Raw genomic sequence first — 26,403 nt, forward strand, 5'->3', positions numbered from 1 at the left:
TCTGATTTCCTTTTTTTTAAAGTGACTCTGTTCGATTTGAACTGCTTTGCCGAGCAACTGCTGTCTAAAAACACTTTTATCAGAACGACAGAAGAGTGAAAATAGCCTAGTGAAGTCAAAAAAGATTTCACGCAAAATTTTGAAGGAGCTGTGAACTAAGGTAAAGCAAAAAAATTTTAGTACGACGAATAAAAAATAGAGCGCTATAATAGCCGGCTGAGAAGCTGAGGCGGTTATTAATTATTATTTAAAGGGTCGGAACATAGTTTCTTTATCGATTCCCCTTGTTTACTTCTATTTCTAGATAAAGAGAACGCTCTCGTACAATTGAAAATGTTTTGAATGCAACCCCCCCCCCCCCTCCAAAAAGTTTCCGATGAACAGACAAAACAGTCCCGAATAGCAAAATACTCCCAGCCAAAAAAGTCCCAAGAAAGCAGACAAAACATTCCCAGATAAAATAGTTCGAACTAAATATAGTGTTAAACATAAGCACACCCATTAACAAAAACCCCTTAAATTATTGATATGATTGTATTATATTATGCTGATTACAACATAGTTTTTTGCCAAATAATGTATTTTGAAACAACTTTTCATTTATTCCTAATCCATAATTAGAAACAATGTATTCAGAGAACTCATAGAAACTCACAGATTATGTTTGATAATTTTTTGTATATTATAGTTACGATTGTTTCGATATTTATTCGGGCCTATTTGGTCTGCTTTTATTGGACTATTGAGTCTCGGACTGTTTTGTCTGGGAATATTTTGCCCGGACACGGATGCACACATATCATGATCATGATTGCGTCAAAAATTTCTTTTAAAAAGGGAACTATAATTAGATTCATAATTCATTAAGTCATTTCCAAATAATTCATAAATAGCAATTTGTAAACAATTACAGAAACAGTACAGACAACCATTTTATTAGTCTATGTAAATATAAGTACAACTCAGGCCTTTCCAAAAGGCACAGAAGATAACCTCAAAAGAAATATTTTCCAAATAACTCATCAACGCTTACTCTCTATTGTGCGCATGGTTACAAATCAGAAGTTACGTGAAGAAAAATGAATATGAAATAAAAGGATTATGTTAGAAGCACCAAGATCAAGTTACAAATGCACAACAAACATTTTACCATAACTATTGACTGACTGTTTTGTTACTCTTTGTTTACTAGTCCATTAATAATAACACCTGCACTTCTTTGATGCGTCTAGTATAAATTTACTATAGCATATGTAATTTCGAATCTTTTCCGTTTTCCGTCGAAACCCCCCCCCCCCCAGCACGTGCTATATTACAATATAAAGATTTACTATGAAATGGAAAATGCTCTGTAACTTGTTGGGGGGGGGGGGGTGCATGACGTAAGGGGGGCACAAACGGAAAAGATCCGTAATTTCATATGGCTCAAACTATTTTGCCTCTCAAACTAAACAGCAGCAGTCTGCAATCATAAGCTGACAATCTTGGTAACACTGCAAGAACTATGTAGGTCTGCTTGTGCTACAATGAGAGCGATTATTCTATAAAGGTGGGTTCATTAAGTAACTCTTTAATGTTGTGCTTTGGCAGCTCTTAGTGGTCCAATATTCGCAAGTTTCCTGAGACAATCTTATTTTCTAATTCAGATCCAGACGGAATATCAATCCTTTCTCCATGATTAGCTATTATGATGACCGTTCCCTTCAAAACAACATTTCGACCAAACGTCACGTCACCAGAAACTGTCAAATGGTCCAAATCAATCAGATTCGGAATGTCCTTCAGACGGCGGATAAAATTTGACATTTTGGAGAACTCGAAGCCCAGCTTAACAAGCGGTGTAGTTCCAAAGATTCGCTTATCGGACATGCGAAGATTCCCGTCATGAACTTTGTAGATATTCGACATGACCAATAGGAGATCTGATGTTGTTTTCACAGGCAAGAATCGGTCTCTGTTAACATGCAATCCAACAGATTTTTGGAAACACTGAACTCCGCTTCCTACGGCTGTTTCGAGCTGGATGATTTTTCTTCCGTCGCTCAATGTCTTCTGATTAAGAATCATGTCTAGCACAACTTTATTCGATTCCACAACTGCTTTCATCGCAGATAGTTTCATCCACAGGTTGTTTGTGTTGAAGAGGTTGAACTTCTTAACTGACTTGAAGTCTTCGATATGATCTGACGGCACTTGGGCAATCTCAAGAAGGCGGATCTGATCCTGGAAACAGATTTAAATTAACTATGTCAATAGCAGACATCGTAACTGTCTCTACAGCAATATTTTATATTCCAGTTTGGCGGAAAATAGATAAGAGTTCAGATAGTTAAAAAAAATCAGATAAGAATGAAACTAAAATAAACCAAAATATACTAGTAGTACTGAACCGTGAAAGATGAAAATCTAAATCTTCATAAAATTGGAACAAGACAACTAACGAGACACATAACCGTCAAAATCAAAAACAGATAATGAAACAACATAGCCGGCAGATTGCCGGAATAGCTGCGAAAGAATAGACCTGCGTGCCATATAATAGAGATAGAAACAGATACAGATCTAAATTGAAAAAAAAATCGACGCCGCTCAAAAAACGGTAAAAAACATTCAGCGATAAATTAATAAAGCTTGTTAAAATTCATTCCACAGACGCCTCTTATTAGGGACCTTTACTGCACAAATGAGTTCCTTTGACCTTAAACAAATTCAAACTAAACTTAAGTTTTAAAGTGCAAAAGTCAATTTATTGAGTGAGGTAAGTCACGTATGATCAAAATCTAATCACGCAAATAACCGATAAACTTTTGCTAAAGCGAGTGAGAAATGACGTCACGCGCGCAAATGCCGTTAGTGAGAGGAAGAAGTAATTCAGAAAATTTGATTTTTTCAACTTTGATGTGTGAACAAATGTAAAACGAAAAAAGAGCGTCAGACGACGAAACAAAAAACATAGCAGGACAAGTCCTGACGTACAATTCAAAGAATTTTCATTGACTAAACAAAAAAAACTAGACCTAGAATGGAATATCAGTAAAATGAGAAAACCATTTGAAAAAATCAGATTAAAAAAAAACAAAAAAACAAAAAATCAATGTCAAACTGCCGCATGTGAACAAAAAAAACTACTGTCGAGAAATTAAAATTTAATTCAAACAAAAAAACTAGGCCTAGAAAGAGCTGTGAATGGATTGGGAAAACCATTTAGAAGAAAATCCGATCCAAAAAATCGAAAAAACCGTAAAAATTAGAGTGAAATTGCCGCATGTGAACAGAAAATCACTACCGAGAAACCGAATTTTCGTTCAAACACCGTTTTCTCACTCTACTTTAAAATTAGAGCGAAAAAAATTCACGCCGCAAAACCACTCGCTTTTTCGCTCCACTTCCTGTTTCGGCGTGACCAAAATCACTACTCCAATTTGACTTCAAAAATCATGAAAATGTGTGAACAGATCTTAAAAAAAAAAAGACAGCGCCCCAATACAATTCAAATTCTTTGAATTGTAAAAAAACCAAGAGCACCGCAATATAGCTTCGCTCAGCCTACAGCTTCGCAGCTATAAAAAACAATAGCATCTCTACCGTCTTTAAATGCCAAATATATATATTATATATCTCTCAAGGAATAGAGCTGAAATTACTTTAATTGATTGTCATTAGCGGCAGCACTTCAATTAGACCTTATCCTTCAATCAGAGTTCCAGAATTGCTAACGTCGGACGAATTGCTCTAGAACTACTTTATGCTTCTTGCGAGTAGTTTCGGTTAACCTTACACTTTAGACTAGTAAAACTATAACATAGCCGGCAGATTGCCGGATAATAGTCACGATAGGCGTTTGTGGCCTACCATGAATTGAAACAACTAAAGAAATAAGATTGACAGATCGACCACCAGCTTTTTAATAGACCACTAGACTTTTTGGGGTCAGATTCGGACTGTCATTTTTATGAGACACATTTTCTCTACAAGGAAAAGCCCTAATGCATCTTTTTCAAAATTAATACTCGATATTAAAACTCAAGACTCTATTACTCAGGAATTAGGGCATATAAGTTTGGCTCTACTTAGATGCACACTATTGACCTTTAAATAGTAAATGTTCATAAAATTTAAAGTTCCATAAGTGAGCTCAGAAGTCATTTTTTTTAATGAGGTAAGTCACGCAATTGACCTAAAAGCAGAAATGACGTCACGAACACAAATTTTACCTGCAAAGCAGTAGAAGTCATCGAAGCCATTGAAAAAGTCAATTCCAAGAACTCAGGGTAAGAAACAGAACTGTGCCATCAAGAATTACGTCTGACTTTATCAGTTCTCTAGACAAGAAACCAAATAACACAATCACTTCCGAGAACAAAATTTCATCGAACATTTCAGCGTTGATCCACAGATCAACGCAAAAATTTGAAAACCAACAAAAGATTAAACATAAACCAACTAACGTTGGATGAATTGCTCTCGAACGACAGTCAGAGCAACTTAATAAGAGAGGGTGTAGCTTAGAAATTTTATGGGTGCAAAACCCCTCACACCTCAGGTGTTGTCCCTCCAGAGCTAAAGGGTACAAGTTAAACATCCTAATCACTAAGCTACATTGGCGTTGATTCTTTATCTCACACAATTGATTTTATATTAGCAACATTACTTTATATATTGTATATTAGCAAATTTATTTCAGAAAGATAGCAACTTATCTCACTCAAAATGAAGAAGTCAAGCGTGAAAAAAATCACTCAAAAATGTTCTACGACAAAAGCGTAAAAAAGCAAAGCCAAAATTTTTTTAAAAAGACATACAAAAATTGCTTCAAACTTCGTTCGACCCCTCTCCGTTTACTTTGATTTCGGTTTTACTCAATTGAAAACGTCATGCTTATTGAACATAGCCGGAAGAATTTCCAGAAATTAGCCGCGATTAATTCCAATGGCATTAAGTCTAATTGAAACATAGATTATAAAAATTAGCAGGAAAGCAAAAAATTTTGATGCAGTTTTACTCAATGAAATTGCTCACTTTTAATAATTTTGCTGATTAATTGCCCGCTAAATGCAAACTTATAAGCAAGCACAAAGATTTAGACTTATGGAAGTAAAAAAGATTTACCGAAAATTTGAAAAATTTAAGACTGCAAAGTTAGGAAAGCAAAGAAATCGAACATTGCAATTATTTACTGAGATGACGGTACATATTACGATTAAAAGATTTTAAGCGCATCCAGAAAATGGTTCACTGTATAAAAATAAATGCTCAAATCGTTGATGCTCATTTGAAGCTCACATAATTACTCGTTTGAAGCGCAATTATATAGTGGGCAGAAAATGGCTATCCGTAGCAGGCTCAACTGGGGAAACAGAAGAAATATAGTTTTCATTATTATATATATTTTAATGTGTCCAGAGTGCAGAAAGATTTTAACTTCACATCATTTATTGCATACTGAACGAGATTATACACTACATTGTTCAAAACTATGAAGCCACGAAATTGTACTAACTAGCGATTAAAATTTAGTCAATGTTTCAACAACCGATTTCAAAACCCTGAATATCCGTATTGAAAATGAAGAGTGCTTGAGTTATGTGGAGAAAAACTTAGGCAAATGGATTTGTACAAACATTCAGATTTCCAGAAACTTGTGCAAACACGCAAGATTTTTGTCACTAATGTCCTCGATATCAAAATCTTAAAATGAAAACTATCCTTCAAGCTACGAGCTTGGCACTTTTGTGGGACTTCATTGTTTGATCCCGTTTCTTTCGATGAAATGAAAGATCGGATTGTCAGAAAAAATACAGTCCGACAGAAAATTGAAACAGGACTCAAAGTTCGAGAGCAAAAAACCATCGAAAAATAGAACTTAACTAGCAGATTGCAAGTGGATAGCTGCGACAGCTTCGGAGACTATAGTCTCATAATACCAAACACAGGTGACAGATTGCCAGAAAAAATAATATAGCTGTAGTCACAAAATAAAGAATTTTGAAAATTTAGCAAAAATTAAATTAAGAGAGGAAAAGTCACTTTGAGCAGGTCACAAGTGAACAAAAATTTCACATGAATAAACAGAAGTGTTACTCCTAAAAGTTTGAAAATGTCACGCACGCAATTCCGCAATAAAATTATGAATGAATAAACACAAGCTGATTTGAAGGTAAGTGACGTCATATGGCCATAAAAAATGACAAAAATCTTGACGATAAAAGCCAAGAGAAGGGCAACGATAGCTTCGCTTAGCTATCGCAGCTATTAAAAATAAATTCCTCAAGCTGACTTCATTTTACTTCCCACGAAAAAATAAAAAAAACTACTGTCGGGTGAATTGATCTCAAACAATTGGCAAAAGGCTGACTTTGGCAGTCGCTAGCTTATCTAAAATTCAAAAAATTGCCATTAACAGTATTATATTGTGCCTCCTCAGCAGTTTCAGTGAAGCGAATACTTAGAGACTAGCTGTGCTTTAAGAAATTCTCCGCAACTTATCTCGGTCTTTACCAATTTATCCAGTTTCTCAAGACCAACTCACAAAAAAATCGTAGCTCAAAAAATATCAGTTGCACAAAAAAGCACCAAGACCAACATGATTAGAATACCTGCTTCATTTGATAGAAAGTAAAAAGGCCAGCATTATATTGACATATTGGAAAATAAGCAACAGTTCACGCCGTAATATGTTAATACCACATGTACAAAAGGTCAGACTTCGTGAACAAATATTGACGAGCCACTAATAACGCTGACCGAGACGGAAAAAACATAAACCGAATAATGTCGGAAGAATTGCTCTCGAACGACAGGCGAGGCAATTTAATTCAGGCCCTGTAGCCTAGATAAATTTTTCTTTATGGGTGCAGCAAATACTTCGGGACGTCGAACACGTCGGGATTCGAACCGTGTACCAACCGATCCCTCACCATACGTACTTCCCACTCGTTTGTCAGTCCCTCCCTTTTGCTGCGCTGTAATCGATTTTATATTAGCAACAAGCTTTACTTCAGAGTGAGAACGATAGAGGTCACTCAAAAATGAAGAACGAAAGCGTGAAAAAGTCACTTGAGGAGTCAAAAAATGTTCTAGAAGAAAAGCGCAAAATTGTCAAGCGCAAAATTTGCATAAAAAGACCAACACGTTTACAATAATTGCTACAACTTCGTTCGAGACCAATTAATTGGATCAGAAACTTTTAATCTAATATTTTTCTCGAGCACTGAGCCTCTGACACCGCTGAGACACTACTCACCCTATATCGGATGAGAGTTCCTCCTTTGACGTCACTCGGTGTCTTGTCAGTAAGCTCCATAGCAAAATCAATCTCCTCCTTCATCAACTGGTCCAGAATTGAGACATTCACTGTGGCACCCAAGTTGTCAACATTGGACACAAACACATACTCTTTACCTTCTGATATCAGCTGGTCAATCAGACCAGAATTGTAGAACGATTGGTAGAGGTCACCGTGGCCAGGAGGATACCAGCCTTCCTTCTCAAGCTAAAGACATGTTAAGTTTCCCAAACTTGATAAACATTATCACAAAGTTGGCACAATTGGTGATGCTTGACAGTTCCCATGATATTCAATGATGTCTCATTTAATTTCAGCTGCGTAGTTTTATGTTTACTTTGATTAGCTAGCTTTGATTCATATTTTCTTGAGCGCAACCAACGAAATTCCCAGCAAAACACAGCAGAACCAGAGAAACACTGCAATGCTTGCACGACTCACGAGCAAAATTTTGATTAATATTTTCAGCTCTGACCTTTCAGGTACTTTTTTCAGCGGATAAAGTATACCGTTTTTACATTAAATCTGCGAGACCTCAGAAAACTGTGGCTCTCTCTCTATTAAAAGCCTGTGCTGCCAGTCGAGAACTTAATCAGACCGTTTCTTACGTCTACAGTTCCTACTCTTTGAAGGTAGATGGCCATGATTTGTGGGTATTCTTTGTTTTCTTCTCTTTTGGCTCTCAGCCAGTCCTAATTGTAATAAACAATATTCCTCATACACCCATATTCGTTTTTAAACATTGAGATAAATCGGATATAAACACCAAACACCCAAAACCCAGTTGAATACATTAATATTTAGATAACACACAGCCGTTTAGAAATCCGTAACACCAATAATATTTCACACAATCAAATAGACAATCGCTTCTCAATAATTTTTTTTCAAAATTTGCAACAGTCGAAAAGTGTAAGGTGCTTTGCTACACTTTGAGAGCCCAAGAACATTCTAAGAAATGATTCAGCACTGCACACTTATAATGCAGAAAGGAAAGGATACAACGAATCACGCCAATAACGCCCTGCAACTCACACCCCCTCCCCCGCTCCCAGTCTCTTAAAACATGAAATAGCTCCATTTCCAAATACTTTGTCGTAATAACTAGCACATAAGATAACTCGTGTCGTTTTGTTGCAAAAGAGTGATAATGTTTAATGAGCCGTGATATTATTTAATTATTAGAGGGGCAGGGTCTGTTCATCAATCGCCTCCCTATTGCTAGCGGGGTGGCAATGCGGGGGGGGGGGGGTGATGGTTGAAAAGATCCGAGGGACATTATTAACGTGACCCAGAGAAGTTTTGTTCAGACAGATATGAATGATAGTTTCAAGAATGGTATTACCAACAGGTTGGTCGTTTCATTACCTCGCCCTGAAAAAGCAACCTTTTCAAGCACTTGGGAATTGACTGTACAGTTAAGTGTACTGGCCGCAAGGTTTTGATATCATATGTATTATTATTATTGCACATGAATAAAATAGAAAATTAATCCAGAGGAACGCAAACAAATCTCGTTAATGCAATTTTTCAACTAATTTTGGATTCACCGTTTCCAACTATCCTTCTATCTTAAAACATCTCAAAAATAATACCCGACATAAACAACGTCCCAAAAATCTCAGTAAAACATTAAAAACCGGCTAAATATTCATTGAAATAACGATGCATGACATTGGAATAGTGTTGAAAACTAGAGCTCAAAAGTTTTGCCATCACGCAAAAGTATTAAACACTGGTAACGACCGAATTCAGAATTGCTGCACACTGCGCAGAAATCAACATGTGTTATAACATCACAATTGAGTAACAAAAGTTGAAAAACAACAATGTCACTAAATCTATCCTTAGCTTAAAAACAATCGAAAGATCCAAAGCAAGGAAGAGACTTATTAAAGTCAAAATCACTGTTTATGAAACAAAACGCATAAACTCAATTACTTAGTCTTTACTACAAGTAATTTCAGTGATAGCAAAACTAGGAACTGATGCAATCATTGCTTTCAAGTTCAATACTACTCTCGTGCATCGAGCCGAAAAGCAGAGAGCTTAAGTAAAACAAAGTTTCCAACTTAATTTAAGAAAACACCGTTCTCCACCTAAGCCTTTACTGTTTTTGCTCCGGTTAGAGAAAGGATAGTGGCAAATTTACTCCCCTTCTATTTTAAAATTTAAAGAAGTCCAAGATCGCAATAAAAAAGACAACAGAAAATAAAACAGAAAAACAGTCTTTGAAATAATTGTTAAAAAACTTAAATTGACATAAAAAACCGACTAACATCGGACAAATTGCTCTTGAATGATAAATACCAGCTTCAAACTGAACAATAGCAGTTTCAAACTTCCTTCGAGAGCAATTAATAAAAATACAATTAGTAGTTGAAAAAGCGCATAGAGAAAAAATTATTCACAACTTGTTTCACCTCATCTAACGGATATTTTTTTCATCTAGTTAATTTTGACCCCTCCAGAGAAACACGCGAGTAGTATCATTTAAAAGCCCTTGCAGAGTAAACATTCCCGAAAAATGTTATTCGAACTTCGTCTTTGCTGAGAAGAAACTGTAGCAAAAAATACGGTTTTGCTTTAAAGTTAAGGGAACTACTGTGATGACTTGAAATGTTGCTGCTGCTGCTTATTCAAGCTGCTGTATAAAAGAATATTTGTAATGAGAACCCATAAAACTTTGAAAGAAAATTACAAGCTCCTGAAAATCAGAACCTCTTCAAAAGGTGTCATTGAACAGCATAACACTACAGCCACGGAGTACAGATTTAAGGAGAAAACGATTTGGAACCATGCAAAACAAAAAAAATCAATCTCGTCATACATAATACTGCATTAGGCATCTGCTCATAGACAATACATAGGAAAATAAAAAGACGAGCCTATATTTTCGACGAGCCTATGAATTCATTTCAATCGAGAATAACTTTTGTTCAAAATTCTTGTAATGTTTTCTCGTGTTTTAGAATCACGAAAAAAACTTGAAGAAACTTGTTTCCATATCTGACGCCCGGTCAAAAAAAGTCAGACAAAAATCATTCAAGCAAAAAATCGCGAGACCAGGGGACTAGTCTAATTGCTACAAAATTAAATTGAGAGCAGTTAAAAAAATCTTTAGGGAAAATTATTGTTTCTGGGATTGGAAATACAAGCTCTTGAAACAAAATGTTCCGCCGCTTAACAATTGATTTTAAAACACTGTCACTTTACACATTTAAGCAATAACGAAAACTGGGATTCCAAATCTAATTTCGATTGGATTACAACCCAGGTTGAGGCCCAGACCCAAATTTTCGTCTGAACAGACTTTCCAGACTGAAATTAACCCTGATCAGACTTTCCAGACAAAGAGGGTCTCTGATCAGACTTTTCAGACCGAAGGCGTTCTGATCAGACCATCTTCAGACCGTGGTCCGGACTCAATTTCAGACCATTGCCCAAACCTTAATCAGAATATGCTCCGACTCAAGTGCTCTCGAAGAGGTTATGATCAGAAACAGTTGCGCTCGAAGCATTTATGGTCAGACCCAATTGCGCTTGCAGCCATTTATGATCAGACTGAAGTGCGCTCGAAACCGGTTCTGATCAGACAAGTGCTCTCGAAATAGTCTGATCAGAGAAAGATTTTACTTAAGAAAAATCTCTTAAATTTGCTATAATGGATTCATTTCATAAAAAACGATGTTTGCAGTATTTAATTAATCTAAGGAAAAACCAATTATGAAAGTATTGCTGAAGAAAATGAAACCGAACTATTGAAAACAAATTTTATTTAGTGTACCGTTTAGTGTATATTTCTGACTCAATGGATGAGTTCAGACAGCTTTCCATAAGAAACATCGTGGTCTCCAGTTAATCAAAATTTCCTCTGAAGGGGACCAGCCTTTGCTGTCAGCTGGACTCATTCTTTCTGATCAGAGCTATCGACTTTAGATGAGTCTCTGATCAGAACGCTGCTTTATTGTTGCCTCTTGGCAGAGCCAACATCTGAAAAATGAAAAAAAATAAGGCACTCGAAATGGTCCCTGATCAGACCCAATTACATTCGAAAACATTTCTGATCAGGCCCAATTGCGCTCGAACCGTTTATGATCAGACTCAAGCGCGCTCGAAAACGCCTATGATCAGTTTTTTCAGACCAAATTGAACTCTGACCAGACCTACTCCAGACCATGGTCCAGACTGTAGTGCGCTCCGTCCAGACCCTGTAATTTCGGTCTCGAAACACACGGGTGTGTGCTCGATTGGGTCTGATCATAAAGCATTTTGGGTCTGCACCTCAACCTGGGAATAACGCACTGCAATTGAGATCCTAGTCCTCTAAAACTTGCATAAATGGTTCTTAAAAGATCTAGCTTGCGAGCAATTAATAATAACAATTTATTTTCCCGTTCATTTAAACTTTTTTGGAACAATTTCAAATTTCAATTTATACAAGTGACACAAATATGGGAAGAAGTTTTTAAAAAACGAACAAAAGAAAAGCAACAATTTTACTTTTTTCATAATAGCATGAATATGTGGACTTTTTCTGACTTGCAAAGGTTACTGAACGTACAACTTCCATGCTCGCTATATTCGCGTGCTATTTTTAAAACTAACCACATTTAAGTTTAACAGTTATCAAGCATTGAGTACAGAACATTAAGTAGTCTGCGATTAAATAATAATGGATCTCTTTTATTTTAGTCACATTATAAACGAACACCTCGAGCGCAGGGTAATAAAAGCAATTCGAGTGTGATTTGATCGTATAAAGCATAACATTCTCAGGTCATAAACTTAAGGGCTCCAAATGATTTCAACAAAGAAGATAGCTGAGTTCAAAAAAGAGTTGATTGCTGATTTTTTTTGAAAACGATATAAAATCAGCTTCTCAAAATTGTACACCTTATCGCCCCTTTTCACGGTCCGATTTCGGATTTGAAATCACTGTCAAAGTGAAACTTCGGATCTTTCAATTTTATCCCAGGAATCAACAGTCACTTAAAAACAGCCCACCGTTTGCGCGCATGCAACATCCACAGCATATTAGGCATCTACGTAACGCAGTAAAATAAGACGAACACTCTATCCGACATCGAACAATATTTGCAAGACAAAATCTACAAATCAAAAATGAGAGCTTCTGATCGGGGTCTATTATCCTTTATTTATTTTCAACGATTAGTGGTGATTTATCATAAAAATTCTAAACCACCAAAATGCGCAAGGCAGTTCAAACTGTTGACGTATATTTCATTAATCTTGATTCAATTGAGATTCTATTACAAACGAATATTGGAAAATGGGCACAATTCCATCTTTGAATGCTTCTTTCTTTAAAATACTTTAACTTGCGCAGATAAATATTAGCTGCTCAGTTTGAAAATTTTCCCTATTGCAACATTGACATTCAACTGACATAACCGACTAACGTCGGGCGAATTGCTCTCAACGACTGGCGAGAGATCGGCTTCATCAATAGCTAGCTACGGCTTTGAGAGCTAGCTTTAGCTTAATTGAAGGGGCGTGGATGAGTGTGGCGGGAGAGGGGGTCGAGTGCTTTGTCTTACGCGTGGAACAATGCGTAGGGGTGGGAATTGGAGGGTGAACTTGGAGGTGAACTGGGTGGTGTCGATGGGGGGGGGGGGGGGTGTTAACTGGTGGCCAATTGCTAAGAACCCCATTCGCACCATTTTATGTCTTGAAAACAGATTCGGTGAATTGCATATTTGGAGTCTAGTAAGCTCAAAGGCTCTAAGAGTACTTAATGCCTTTCGGGAGTCACCTCTTTACACGGTTTTTAGGACGGACAAAAAGTCAGAAGGAAGTGTGGAACAAAAAAATCGCGTAAAAATAAAACAAGATTATTATAATTCATATACTTAGTTTGAGAGCAATTGAAAAAGTCTTGCTCGGCTTTGCGTCAAAAATATTATTGGAAAAACAGATTGGAAAAACAGGCTCTTGCAATTAAAGGTTTCGGTGCTTAACAAATAATTTTAAACACCGAGGTCTTCTACCCCAATTTAATTGTCGACTTCATTATAATAACGCACTGCAATTAAGATCCTGGTTCTCTAAAACTTACAGAAATGGTTCTTAAAAATCTAGGGTTTCGCTAAGAAGCTAGTGAAACTAAAAATATTAGTGAAAATATTAGCAAAATCAAATTAGTAACTTCTGAGTTCAATAAAAACATGTTTTTAAAAACATAGCTACGCCAAAACACAGCTTCGTTTTACTTTTTTTGACAATGATTCGAACTTAATTTACTTTAATGCAATTTAAACGAAATGATAAAATTTTTTAATGCTAAGACTGTAAAAACCAGAGGGATTCAGTTGAGATGCAAGTACGAGCTCATATGGCCTTTGATATGGCCAAACATTTGTCATGGCCGCTGTTACATCTGCCATTTCTTGTACGAAATTGAATGCTAGTTTAGAAGACCAAACTCATTCGAACTTTTGGATACAGATTGCTATTGTAATACCAATTCGTGGTGAGTTTAGCATATTTTGATTGAAGTCATTCTCAATTGCAATGTTAGATCCAATATTGTTGAACACTAAAGCCAAAACAACTTCGCAAAAATTTTGGGGGTTGATAAAATTATAAAAATCTAACAAAATTGTAACATTGGGAATACTTCACAAAAAGTTTTAATCAACTGAAGAAGTGCACCTGGCGAATAATGTGCAAATGTGGAACATGTAACAACTTGAAAAAGATAAACTGAAATAGACTGATAAACACTGGGATTGACACCCCAGGGGCAAGCCCGAAGCTTGTACTACTGATACTACTAAATGGTATGTAATTGATTGTGGGCTTCAACAGCGTTAAATAATAGCAGTAAAAAATTACCGAGAAGTGTTTTTTGAATAATAAATTACGATTTTAAGCAGATTTTGAATGCAATTTGCGGGCAGAAATGGATTGTATTTCGTGAAATGTCTACACCTGATAGGATTGAATAGAATTCCAGCAGTTTTCGACGACAAAATAAGAACAAGCTCCATTGTCAAAAAATATCAAATGAAGATTGGTTTTGATGGAAATAATATAGCGCTAGAACGACTTTTCTTTATCGCCAATTTTAAATTTCTTCGAAGATAGGTAGTTTTAAACATTTCTGCTTATCCTGTCAACAGCTTGTATGATTTTGTAAAATATATAAAATAAAATCCTATTTCAATTCTTTGGATGTGGGTGTTGCGGTTTACCGAACACGATCAATGCGAACAACCAATTCTCCTCTCTTCAATGTTCTCTATTAATTCACTTCTTCCATTCAAATCTTTCTCCTTCAAACAAGAAATCAAATCCTCCAGTAAATGGCTCAACTTCAGATCCTATCAAAGTTAATACATCACTACCAGTAAAAAAGTAGACGATGCTCAAAACCTGGTAGGAAGGTTTAAGCAATATGGCATTAAAACTGCCGAGGGTGCAACGTTTTATTAAAGAAAAAATCCTCCACTGACTTTTCCAAAACTTTCCGCTTCATTCCAATTTTGTCTTCCGAATCATAATTCTCCCTGAAGAAGCAGCACAGGCTTCATCATGTTTCAGTTCACAATAATTAGCGATTTCAAACTACATCTATCAAACGTAATCAGTCAATCGATGCTACGAAAAAAATGCAATATAGCTGGCAGATTACCAGAAAAAACCTCGTTGATCTGCAGTTTAAAAATGATAGTTAAAGAAACAGACCAAAAAGAAGTTTCTTTTTAATAAATGCTGAGATGTTATTTTGACTAAGAATAGCTGCTCTCATATAACCTATTAGAGTGACACGCACTCACTTGACCTTATATCTTTGAATTAAGAAAAGTCAGAGCCAGGAATTCATTTTTGAGAGTGAGGTAAGTCACTTGCGACCAAAAACTTATTCACGCAAATGAACAAAAAGTTCGCTCCGCTGAATGTGAAAAATGACGTCAAGAACTCCATTGAGTTGAAATTGCACAAAAAGAAGGTTTGAAGTGATTGTGACGTCAAATGGTCACAACAAAAATTATGACAAAATAAAAAACAAGGCAGGACAAAATCTGAATAACAATCCAAAGAATTGAATTAACTAAAGACTCGACATTAAAATTTTTATGAGAGCATCAAGACAAGACAAAGCCCCTGATCCTATACTTGCAAATATGAACAAAAAATAAAGACTAGAAAACTTCTTTTTTTCAAGGTTGCCTTTTATGAAACCCTAAATTTTGAGAATATTGATGCTATGTGTCCTAAGAATCAGCACATAATACAATAACATTGTAGGAGCCAATGACTAGACCAAGCAAAAAAAGCAAAAATTGCAAAAAAAATAGCATTAAGAGAACATCACGAATGCAAGTCAAAACCCTTAACCACAACATCACAAAACATTAAAAGCCGTAAATTATTTTATAGTACTTCTAATGGTTGAAAAATGAACAATAGAACTACAAATGAAAGCAAGATCCACAAACTCGCTTAAACCTTTCAAAATCGAATGTTATCACAGTGAATGAAAACGTTGGCTAAAATATTAAATTGACTAAAATTACGCTGCACTAGAAAAGCAATGAGAATTTATTGTCGTTTTTAAGACTAAGCGATAAGACCGCGAGTTAAAAACACTGACAGACGAAAAAATTAAAATTCAATTTTTAAGAAGATGTCAAAACCTTCAAAATGACTGCTATGAATGACTGATATGACTGCTCAATAGTTCAGTCATTTTTTTGAAAACAAACAACTAAAAAGTAAAAAAAAAAACAACTATAAACTTAAACGATTAATTCGATTAGTTTAGGCATCCTTAGCAACAATAGGTAAGGTATCTTATTCTTATCTTGAAAACAATGAAAGTCATAGACATAGAAAGAATTAGCTTTCAGCTGATTCAATTAAATTGGTTAAAAAAATCATATTAGCAACCTATGATACCTATGCCTAATGAGATTTAATGATAAGACAACAAAGTAGAAGAAATACTCAAAACTGAAAAAATCATTAAACATTTTGAGAAAAGATATTGTAAAAGTAAACCATGCTAACCACTAGCCATTAACTCAAACACCTAATTAGTTCTAATTAGGCCTTATTAGCACCCAACGACACTGTCATTATCGATACTAGGTTATAAGACAACAAAGATATAATAAAAGAGTGCAAACATCGAGTTTTCAAAAACATTTTATGGCAAAGTGTCAAAGTTAAAAAGCATTAGCTGCGCGTCGATCAGTTCAATCAATTGCAAATATGCACCATTAGAAAACATATGTATCATATTGATAGCACTCAAGAGAAAAAACACTAAAAACAGCAGTCAAATTGCCGCACGTGAAAAGAAATCGCCTAATTTGTTCTAATACCAACCTCTCAACTCTAAACGTACTTTGCTCTAATAAAATTTGTTCTAATACCAACCTCTCAATTTTGTTCTAATACCAACCTCTCACTCCACTCTCAAGGTACTTTGAAAAAAATATCACGCTTCAAACCTACTCGCTTGTTCACTGCCTTTACTACTCCATCGTGATTAAAATCACCACTCTAATTCGACTTCTCACTGACGTGAAAAAGCCAAAAAAAGTGAACAGATCTTAAAAAAGAACATAGCCAAATCGACTCGAAGTAAGATCTCATTTGCGCCTGGTCAACCAATAAATTAACTAGCAAAACTAATTACTTCAATATGACACTCAATTTGGACAAAAGAAAACATATTAGAACGGAAAAGGAAAACGCGAGGACAAACTTCTGACAATTTTTCGCAATGAGTTGCGTCTACAATGAACATTTTGACAACATATTGCATAAAATACTTAATTTTTGTTCAATGAAACTGCATGTGTCAGTGAACATGCCCGTCAGATTGCAGGAAAATGATCTCCATTGATTCTCATAAAACTGATTGGGATTGAAAGAAAATAAGGAAATTGATTGGTTTACAAAAAAATTTTAAGATGTGAACTCAATTTGGTTTCTCCATACTGACTCTGCTGACTCTAGAATGTTTTTCTGAGCAATTGTTGCTTAAAGGGACTCTGAACAGAATAAGAAAGATGAAACTAGCCTAGAAGATTTCACGCAAAAATCTGAACAAACTGTTAACTAAGTTAAAGCAACACCAATTTTCATTCAACGACTGAAAACTTAGGGCCACTATAACAGCCGGCTTAGATGAGGGAGGCCATTGAAAACATAACAATTAATACGTTTCAAAAAAGGCGAAAAACTGAGCAAAATTTTTAAGTAAGATTCTCTAAAAATTGTAAAGTCTCAAACAGATGTTTTAACACACTTTAAGAAGCAGTTCCTGATTATTTGTTGGGCAGCCATATGACATCCTGAATCACTAAAAACACTTAAATCATGCCAAAGAAGAAAAAACTGCAGAACTTATTTATTTGATAAGAAATATGTGCAACTAAACATTCAATTGTTTTCCCTTAATAACAATAATCCTACAATTAACCTAATTAATCAATTGAAAATGAAAAAATGCTCTGAAAGGCAGAAACAACAGTAATTAGGCAAAAAACTGTAAGAACAGAAAAATTAAGTAACAAATTGTGAAAGTTTGGACTATTTTCAACTAACACAAACTTCAGAAGATAAACTAAATTGAAAGGGCAAGACTACCCACATGAATATTAACTTCAACCAAAAAAACTTACACCAGACACTCAAACTTAAAAAGGTATAAAAACACTAAAAAGAGTCCAAAACAGCGAAAGAACAAAATAGCTCAAGTAAGCATATAAAACATGATTGAGACGGTCAAAAATGCTCCCAAACAAACAATTACCTTTCAACATGGTTTAGCTCGACCACTTTTAACCTAAAAAGTAAAGTAAAAAAAACTGCTTCGAAAAAGTCGCACATGATATTTTGCTCGCTTAGCAACACCTTTTTCAAACCCTCATTTCTCGCTCTCTCAAAAGCGCCGCGTGAACTGAAAAATCACGCTTCTCCTCTTGAACTCGTTCAGCCGTTTGACCTTAACACTTAGTTTTCACCCGCGGCAATTAATTTTAGATCCCGTTTTAAATACACTCCAAAATTATCAGTAAAAAATGACGCTCCACCAAAACTCCTCTTCGAGACAGCACACCAGTACAATCCGAAAACTTCGATTGTAAAAAAGACAAAGCACCAATACAATCCATATAGTGATATAATTTCTGTAATAACGTGATATATGCATCTTTTACTTTCATTTTTTGAAGATCAAGGCAAAATGTACCCTCAGATTATCCTATCCTTTTGAGTGAAGGGCCAGAACTAGCTGTCTGGTCGAAAGCACAGTTGGGTGAGCCTCTTTTTAAAATTCGAATCTCAAACTTTTATTGCTATATTGAGTTCAAAAAGTTTGGGACTGTTTACAAACATAGCCGGCAGACTGCCGGAATAACTCCAAAACAGACTTGCGTGCCGCAAAATACAGATAGATCAATAAACAGAAAAGATCTTGAAAAGAGTTTTCGCGGCCACCTTAACAATTTCAGTTCAAAAGGGGTGGGTGTATCATTGATGGTGCAGAAGTTTTCAAAACGAAAAGAAGCGAACCTCAATCCCCGGCGTAAGAATCGGAAGCATTAACCACTCGGCTATCAGTTCCTTGCCATCGTTTGTTTTAAAATTGTTCTTGTTATAGCAACAGGCAATTTTTGATTCCGAGCAATTTAGGTCACGCAAAAAGCAGGAATGAAGCATAAAAAGTCACTGCATACGTCAAGCGAAAGAATGTTCTAGAACAGAAGAAAAACAAAAAATAAACTAAGTTAGCATTATCAGCCTCACTAAAACAGGAGCGTCCAATAATAAACGAATCATATAAAAAGACCTCCACAAAAGTAAACAGAACACAACAAAAATGCAAAAATTCAATCCCTTAAGTGAATTCAATCATGCCTACTTAGAGAGCAAATGAGAATTTTCATTAACGACTAAGCGACGGAACAACAATTAAAGATGGCAAAACAAAATGGGCAAAACAAAACATACCCGCCCAGCAGCTTGCCGGAAGATAGCCACCAATTATTCCCATAACACCAATTGGGATTGAAAGAACAGTAAAATAAAAAAAAACAGATTGACGGAAGAAAACTTTTTTGAAGTGCGAACTATTTTGATTTCATTTTGCTGACAGACATACTCCTGTTACTTGATGAGGATACAGGGGATAATATAGATTCAAATAAGACTTATTAGATGGTCCTCAGCCCTGTCAAAAGCGACACCGCAAATAACTGAAAAAAATTGCGAAAACAAAAAATACAAATATTTGGATCCATTCTGCTTCGGCCCCCAGTGTTTTTTATGACCCCCAGTTACAAATTATGTGTTGTTATATAGCACGTTACTATGTAAAAATATTGCACGTGCACTTGGAGGTCAGAAAACATATATTTCCACTAAGCTGGGGGGGGGGGGGCGAAACGAATAGATCCAGATATTTTTGCACAGTCACAGTCGTTAAAAACAAGGGGTGAATTCGGATCAGTCCTGGTTATCTGACGTGCATCTACAAAAGTACGAGCGTGTTACTTGATCACTAAGCGGCGTCAAAAGAACCGGTTAGTGTTTTTGCGAAAACAAAAATAATGAACATGAGTCACAACTACGATCATCAGCATAGGTTGGGTTTTTCTCACTATAGACCCCTTGACTGTACATTTAAGGTAATTGGGGGCTATGGGATATTTGACCACAAAGCTGGGGGCTGTTATGGGCAACATTTCATATATCTGCGCAGTTAGGAAACTAACCCTGGAGTCAACAGTGTCAGCAAAAGGCAGCAGGGTCTCTTGGTTAATTCGAGGAAATTTACTCTGGTTAAAGGAGTGAATGTCCACATTGTCGGCCACATATTTTCTAAGGATATTTGAGGTATCTTCATCTGTGTTAAATGAATTCATCAGCACCAACGGGATGCTCACATCAAACTCTCTATTCATAGCGGATATTTGTTCAACAGTCATGTCCAGGAACGTTTTACCCCCGCGTACTGTAATTGCACTTTTGGGTCCAACACAACCCATACCAGTACCCAGCCCTCCATTCAGCTTAAGCACCGCTAGTTTATTGAGTATGTCACGCTTTTTTTCCTGTGCCACATCAATGTCACTTGACATTTTCAAGATGAAATCTTCGGGCAATGGCGTGATTTCATTCCAAACCAGTTCCTCTTTCCGTTCATCCAGAAACCGTCCGTACAGTTTCTGAAATCCTTTAAAATTTTGCTCGTAGAAAGGCTTCTCGGATTCAGGAGCAGTCTCAAGAAGTTGGGTCAGTTTCTTTTCCAGAACTTGCTTTTGATCTTCTTGGAAAGAATCCATGCGCTTCCGTAAAGCCATAATTGCATCAACTGAAACACGTCTATCACCATCAGAGCCAAGTCTCATCATGTTTTTCATCAAAGAACAAGCACGCGTTGTACAACTTAAGAGCCTAATAAATCAAATGCTAACTTTTCAAAAGTAACAACTTTCGCACTAGTCTCGCTTGACGTAAAAAGCAAAATGAAGGCACGTGTGAAAAAAATCAATTTTCAGATGTAATTCAATTAACGACTATACTCACCTGAATGCAACATTGTTGAAGTTTTAAGTGAAAACAGCGACCAAATAAGCAAGTTTAGACAGTTCACGCGAGCGATGATGTTTAATATATCTGCATTAGTTAAGATGTAACAGATTGGCTAAACAACTGTCAGCTCTTTAGCAAGTTTGCTTAGGACTGCATGGAAGCACAAATAGCTTTCTGTGGTATGCAATTTCCGTTGCTTTGATAAAACGAGAATGGTGTACCAATTTAAAACGCGTATAAGAATAATCTGCATGTCGACCTGTACTTTATATTCAGGAACTGTCAAAAACACCGGAGTACAAACTAATCTATTATCAAGCTCACACTCATCGTACCGATTTTAAAACATCTACTTTATTTTGGATCTATTCTGTGTGGAGTTAGAATAGTAACCCCCTTTAGCATAGAGGGCATATAACTTTTACGCCCCCTCCCTCCTCCCCGGCCCCATGATCTAATTTGTATTATTTATTATTGGTTTAAGCACTATTTTATTTATAAACTCGAAAACGCTGTACAATAGATTTTTCAATACAAAAGTTTTCAGCGTCTTTTTGGTAGTATTTTCGGTTGCTCTGATAGTATTTCTGTTATTATAGCCCCCCCCCCCCCAGCTTAGTGGTCATATAACCTATAGCCCACCATCATGGTAATTATACCATTATGGGGGCTATAGTTTCGTTGGGGGGGGCTATAGGTTTTTGTAAAAGTAAACATGAAAATTAACCCTCAAGTTAAATATTCACATTAGTTCAAATATTAAATAAAGTAATCAGTCAGTAATATTAATATCAGTCTTGAAATTGTAGCTGTTCGTTCGCATAGGTCAATATATCCCACCCCCATAGTTTTTACATAGTAATGTGCTATATAAAATCCCAATTTTTTAAGTCGAGGCATTAAAAACATTCGGGGAACAGGATAGATCCTTCACTTGAAATAGCTACTCCTACCTTCTCTGCTAGTTAAGTTCAAAGAGAAGGAGCTCTAAACAAGCCGCACTATTCTATTAAGGCTTTAGAATTGTTTTCGTTCCCGGAGTACAAACTAGCTCACTCTCAGCATAGTAATTTTAACACCTACTTCATTTTTCTAGTCTGTTTAGAACCGAACTCCTTCACCCCCCCCCCCCCCCCAGCTTAGCGGCCATAAATTTCACCCACCCACCCCCCCCCCCCTTGTGCACGTGCTATAAAAAACGGGCACAGACATTCGGGGGGACAGGATAGATTCTTTATTCCAATTAGCTACACCGACCAAGCAGGATTTTTTTTACTGAACAATACAATACTATCACGGCTTCGGAACTGTTTCCTTCCCCCGATAAAACCTAATTTTTATATAACGGACATGTTTACACAAAAAATAATACCTGCAATTGTTTTCAAAAAACTAAAGCAATCATTGTTAATTGACTTCAATCAATTGACTGAATTTCGGGGTCTTCCTCATTGGAGCCCCAATTATGGCAAAATCACCATGAAGGGGGACTGTAATGGGGAAGACCCGAATTTCGTTCCCATCAAGAAAAAAAATTTTTGTTCGGGAAACAAAAGATCGAAGGGATCTTTTCCGTTTGTGCCCCCAGTACGTTATGCTCCCCCAATTACAGAGCACGTGTCATTACATGGTAAATCATTATGTAAAAAATATTGCACGTGCTTCTGGGGGGTGCAAATAATATGCACCCACTTACCTGGGTGCGCACAAAAGGAAAAGATCCGAGCGAAGATTAATCCCCGACTTCTATTCTCAAACTTGTTCTGGCAGTTGGCATTTAGATTGCGACTGCCAGAACTACAGAATAAGATGCTAAATTTCTAAACTATAATTAGGAAAGCAAAACAAAATAGCATCAGCAAAGCCACAAAAAATTGTTTTTTTTTTAAAAAAATTAAATTAAGAAATGCCCTCCCTCCAACACTGGGTAAATGTTGCCTTGCCCGGTCCCTCCCATCAAAACGTCTTCATAAAGCATTTCACATTTTTCAAATCAATCAATAAAATTTAAAAATTACACAAAAAACATCTATCACAGAAAAAGAACAAACAAAATTTTACAGCCACAAACGGAATTTTGCCATAATGGGGCTACAATTTGAGGAGGGGGCTAAAATTTTTTTCTAAAGGTCAATTAAGAGAAAACCCCTCCCTAAAAGGGTACGGTCAATTAGTGGGCAGCAAGTCAACTCCCATGTGCATTTATAAATCCTGACAGTAGTCAAAAATTGAAGGATCAGATGCAAAAGTTAAAGAAGTTAAAGCATCAGAATTATAATCAAAATAGATAAGGAAAAATACAATTAAACTGTAATATGCAGTGATTTTGAATCACGATTAGAAATGAAAAGCATTTAGCACAACAGCCTCCCTTCCTCTACATTGGTTCCCATGCAGCTTCTACTGCAGGACGGAGGCGCATGGAGCGCGCGCCACGGAGGCAGAGTATGAAGCTACGCAAAAGTGCGAAACTTAATTTTGTCCTTATGTACGTGATCACGTCCGAATATGAATCTTCTTTCTTATCACTGATCCTGGAATCCAATCTCTGCATGGCTTTTGATGCTGACGGACCAGCTCCCCCTGTTAACGAGATGATTAACGGACAGAAGGCGGCTTTCTTCACTTTGATTATCCTTTGCTCGTATTTCAGCTTCTTGATGTACTCGTGATATTTGTAGGAATCCGGTATGCTTCTTGGGCAACTCTTCGCATACGAATTAACCACTTTCACATCAAAGAAGGTTCTCAATACTGGTAGTTCTATTTGCGAAGGTTTCCCCTTGCAAAGTCTGAAGACAGGGCTCGACCTCAGCAGGTTGGCAAAAGAGTCAAGGATACAATTGTGTCTTATGTGCGTACAGCCACCTTTTGGACAATGAAGAGCATGGACTACATTAAAATTTTCTCCGCAAGGGCATATTGATGGCAATTTTACGTGATCCCATCCATATCTAAGAGCGACTCCATCTCTAAACTCTCCTTTGGTTAAATCAAAATAACATCTTTTCAAAAAAAGTGCGTTTAGCCAGCATGATGCTCTTTTTTCCATAGCCAAATCTAGAGAATATGCCTCTCTATCATTGAGATTTTTGACTACCAACTTTTTCGCTCGAGCTTGTTCTTGTTTTTCTTTTTTGATTTTCGGAATGGTTTTTATTTTTCCTGATGAAACTCTGCATCTATAGAGTTATGATTCTGTAACGGCTCACAATTCCGACTAGATCTTTCATATTCGTTCGCCCTGTCTTCAGGAACAAGAATGCTTAGGCCAGCCTTTGACCGGGAGAGAAAACCTTCCGGTATCTGTCATTGTGAAAGGGATGATTCGACATTGAAGGTATAAGATTTTTATCAATTATTTTTTCGGCTTCCCTCAGCAGACTGCCCGAGTTTGGAGTAGTCCTAGCAATAAAAATCAATTTGTGTTGCAATCCGTTAGTAAATGATTTGTACACATTCTGAGGGGACCACCTTACTATGTTTGGCCAGCTTCTCAAGCATGTTAGAGTAGTTCACTGACCTTTCTTTCAGAAAATTGTTACAGGATTCATCAGAACCAATAACTGAACCCAGAACTCAATGACCTTCAATAACAACATCTAATCCCGAAAAAACTTTGTTCGCCTTCTTAACAAACTCAGGTTTTGGCTACTTGCAGAGGATGAGTTAAGGACGTTATCTTCTCTCCCTGGGCTTCGTCTAGATAAATCGTGAACCACTTTTGGACTAAACCGTCTCCCAGGGGAACTCCGGTGTTCGTGCTGAACCCTCTTCTTTTAGATTTTCCTTCTGGAACCTGCAAAGTGGCACTTCTGAGAAATAACTTGATGATTGTTAGATTGCTTTCATCTACTCCTCTATTCGCTAGGATTCTAAGGAGATTGTTTCTTGGGACCATGTCACACGCTTTTGACATCTCTATTCCCACGCATACTATGTCGTGCGATTTCACGCAGTGGGCGAAGATTTATTTGGGGGCTAAGACAATGTCGCATGTGGATTTTCCTTTCCTGTAGGGAAAAAAATTTACTTGACAAAAAGGAAAAAAAATCCTTTTTGTCAAGTAGTTTCCAATGGAGAGAATCCAATGTTATTCCTTGGAAAAAAATTAACATGCCAGGTTTGAGCGTGATATGGAAGCACACTGCCTAGAATTATCAGGTATTCATCACTTGGACTGTTTATTGTTTGAAAACCCATAAGTTTTGCTCATAGGACAACTTCCTTATCAGAACCCTAGACGCACGAACAAACAAAATGCTGTCAAGTTCGACATGTCGCTTGGTATATTTAGAACAACTCTTCATGATTCTTTTAATCAAAAATTCTGCTGATTTTAATTTGATGGAAATGTTTTGAATGTTAAAATAAACCAACTAAAAACAAAACTAGGAAACGAAAAATTTGAACAATATGTAGACGACATAATTTGCACAGTAAAAGAAAACCCAAAAAAATTTCTTCAATTAGAAAATAATTCGCATAAAATTGTAGAGTTCACAATGGAAAATGAATGACCACCGTGAACTAGCTTTCTTCGACATTGCAGTCTACATTGACGAACAGAGAAAAATTTCTTGTAAATAGTATCAAAAGGCAGCAAAAACACTAAGATTTCTGTAATTACGTAGCTGCGCACGCCTAAGACATACGAGAAATATTTTAGAGGATTCTATCCATGAGATTTGAAGAGAATCCTCTAAAATGTGGATTCTGTTCATATCACAATTGCGATTTTTTTCAGGAGAAAAATCGATTAGATTTAAAGAATCCTCAAAATATTTTTTGTATGCTGCAGGGGTGCGCAGCTACGCAATAAAAGAATTCTTATTGTTTTTGTTATTGACGAACAGAGAAAATTCTCTTGTAAATAGTATCAAAAGGTAAATAGTATCTTATTGACGAACAGAGAAAAATCTCTTGTAAATAGTATCAAAAGGTTACAAACACAATAAGATTTCTTTAGTTACGCAGCTGCGCACCCCTGCAGCATAGAAAAAATAAATGCAATTTTTTTCAGAAAAATTGATTAGATTTAAAAAACGCAGGACAATCTGCTATTTTTTGCATTTAGAGAATTTCACTTTTGCTTGTTTTCACCATAGAAAAAGAGTTAATCAAAGATAAATAAAAAAACACATTTCAAACTTCCTTTACTTCAAACTTCCTTCCAGAGGAAAAGAACATGACAAATAAATTTGCGCAGTGAAGGTTACAGGAAAAAAACAGTTGTCAAAATTCTACTTTTGTTTAATTTTTTTTTTCATCAACATTCAGATTCAGTGAGAGAAAAGATTTTTAATGCGCCCACTACGTGCGGGAAGAAAGAAGATAGAATAAGACTAAGCAAGCCTTGTACCTTTTGATCAAATTACAGCTTGTGGGAAGTGTCACCTCCGCGCAGTACAAGCGGGAACAAACGGGCTATCAACAACCCTGTGCGGCAAACACAGAGGACCCCGGGATTGGACGCAATCACACTGGAAACGGGAAGAGAGCGAAACCCCCCGGAAGTCAACGGAGCGGCGAAGAACCAGCCA

The 26,403-nt window shown here is 36.4% G+C and overlaps 2 protein-coding genes across 3 annotated transcripts in view; one reads left to right on the forward strand and one right to left on the reverse strand.

The window, feature by feature from the left end:
* Nucleotides 1-26,403, forward strand: part of LOC142339055 (T-complex protein 1 subunit eta-like) — a 235,886-nt gene that overhangs the window by 31,580 nt on the left and 177,903 nt on the right. The gene's annotated exons all lie outside the window — the stretch shown is intronic.
* On the reverse strand, nucleotides 843-20,992 carry LOC142339052 (UTP--glucose-1-phosphate uridylyltransferase-like). Its single transcript, XM_075388709.1, has 4 exons — nucleotides 20,855-20,992; nucleotides 20,041-20,639; nucleotides 7,244-7,492; nucleotides 843-2,223 (listed from the first exon to the last, which is right to left on the reverse strand). Exons 1-4 carry the CDS (start codon nucleotides 20,865-20,867, stop codon nucleotides 1,594-1,596), a joined length of 1,491 nt encoding a protein of 496 aa, XP_075244824.1. The 5' UTR covers nucleotides 20,868-20,992; the 3' UTR covers nucleotides 843-1,593.

Source organism: Convolutriloba macropyga, chromosome 5 (genome assembly GCF_964194025.1).
Source record: "Convolutriloba macropyga chromosome 5, txConMacr16.3, whole genome shotgun sequence".
Classification (NCBI taxonomy): domain Eukaryota; kingdom Metazoa; phylum Xenacoelomorpha; order Acoela; family Convolutidae; genus Convolutriloba; species Convolutriloba macropyga.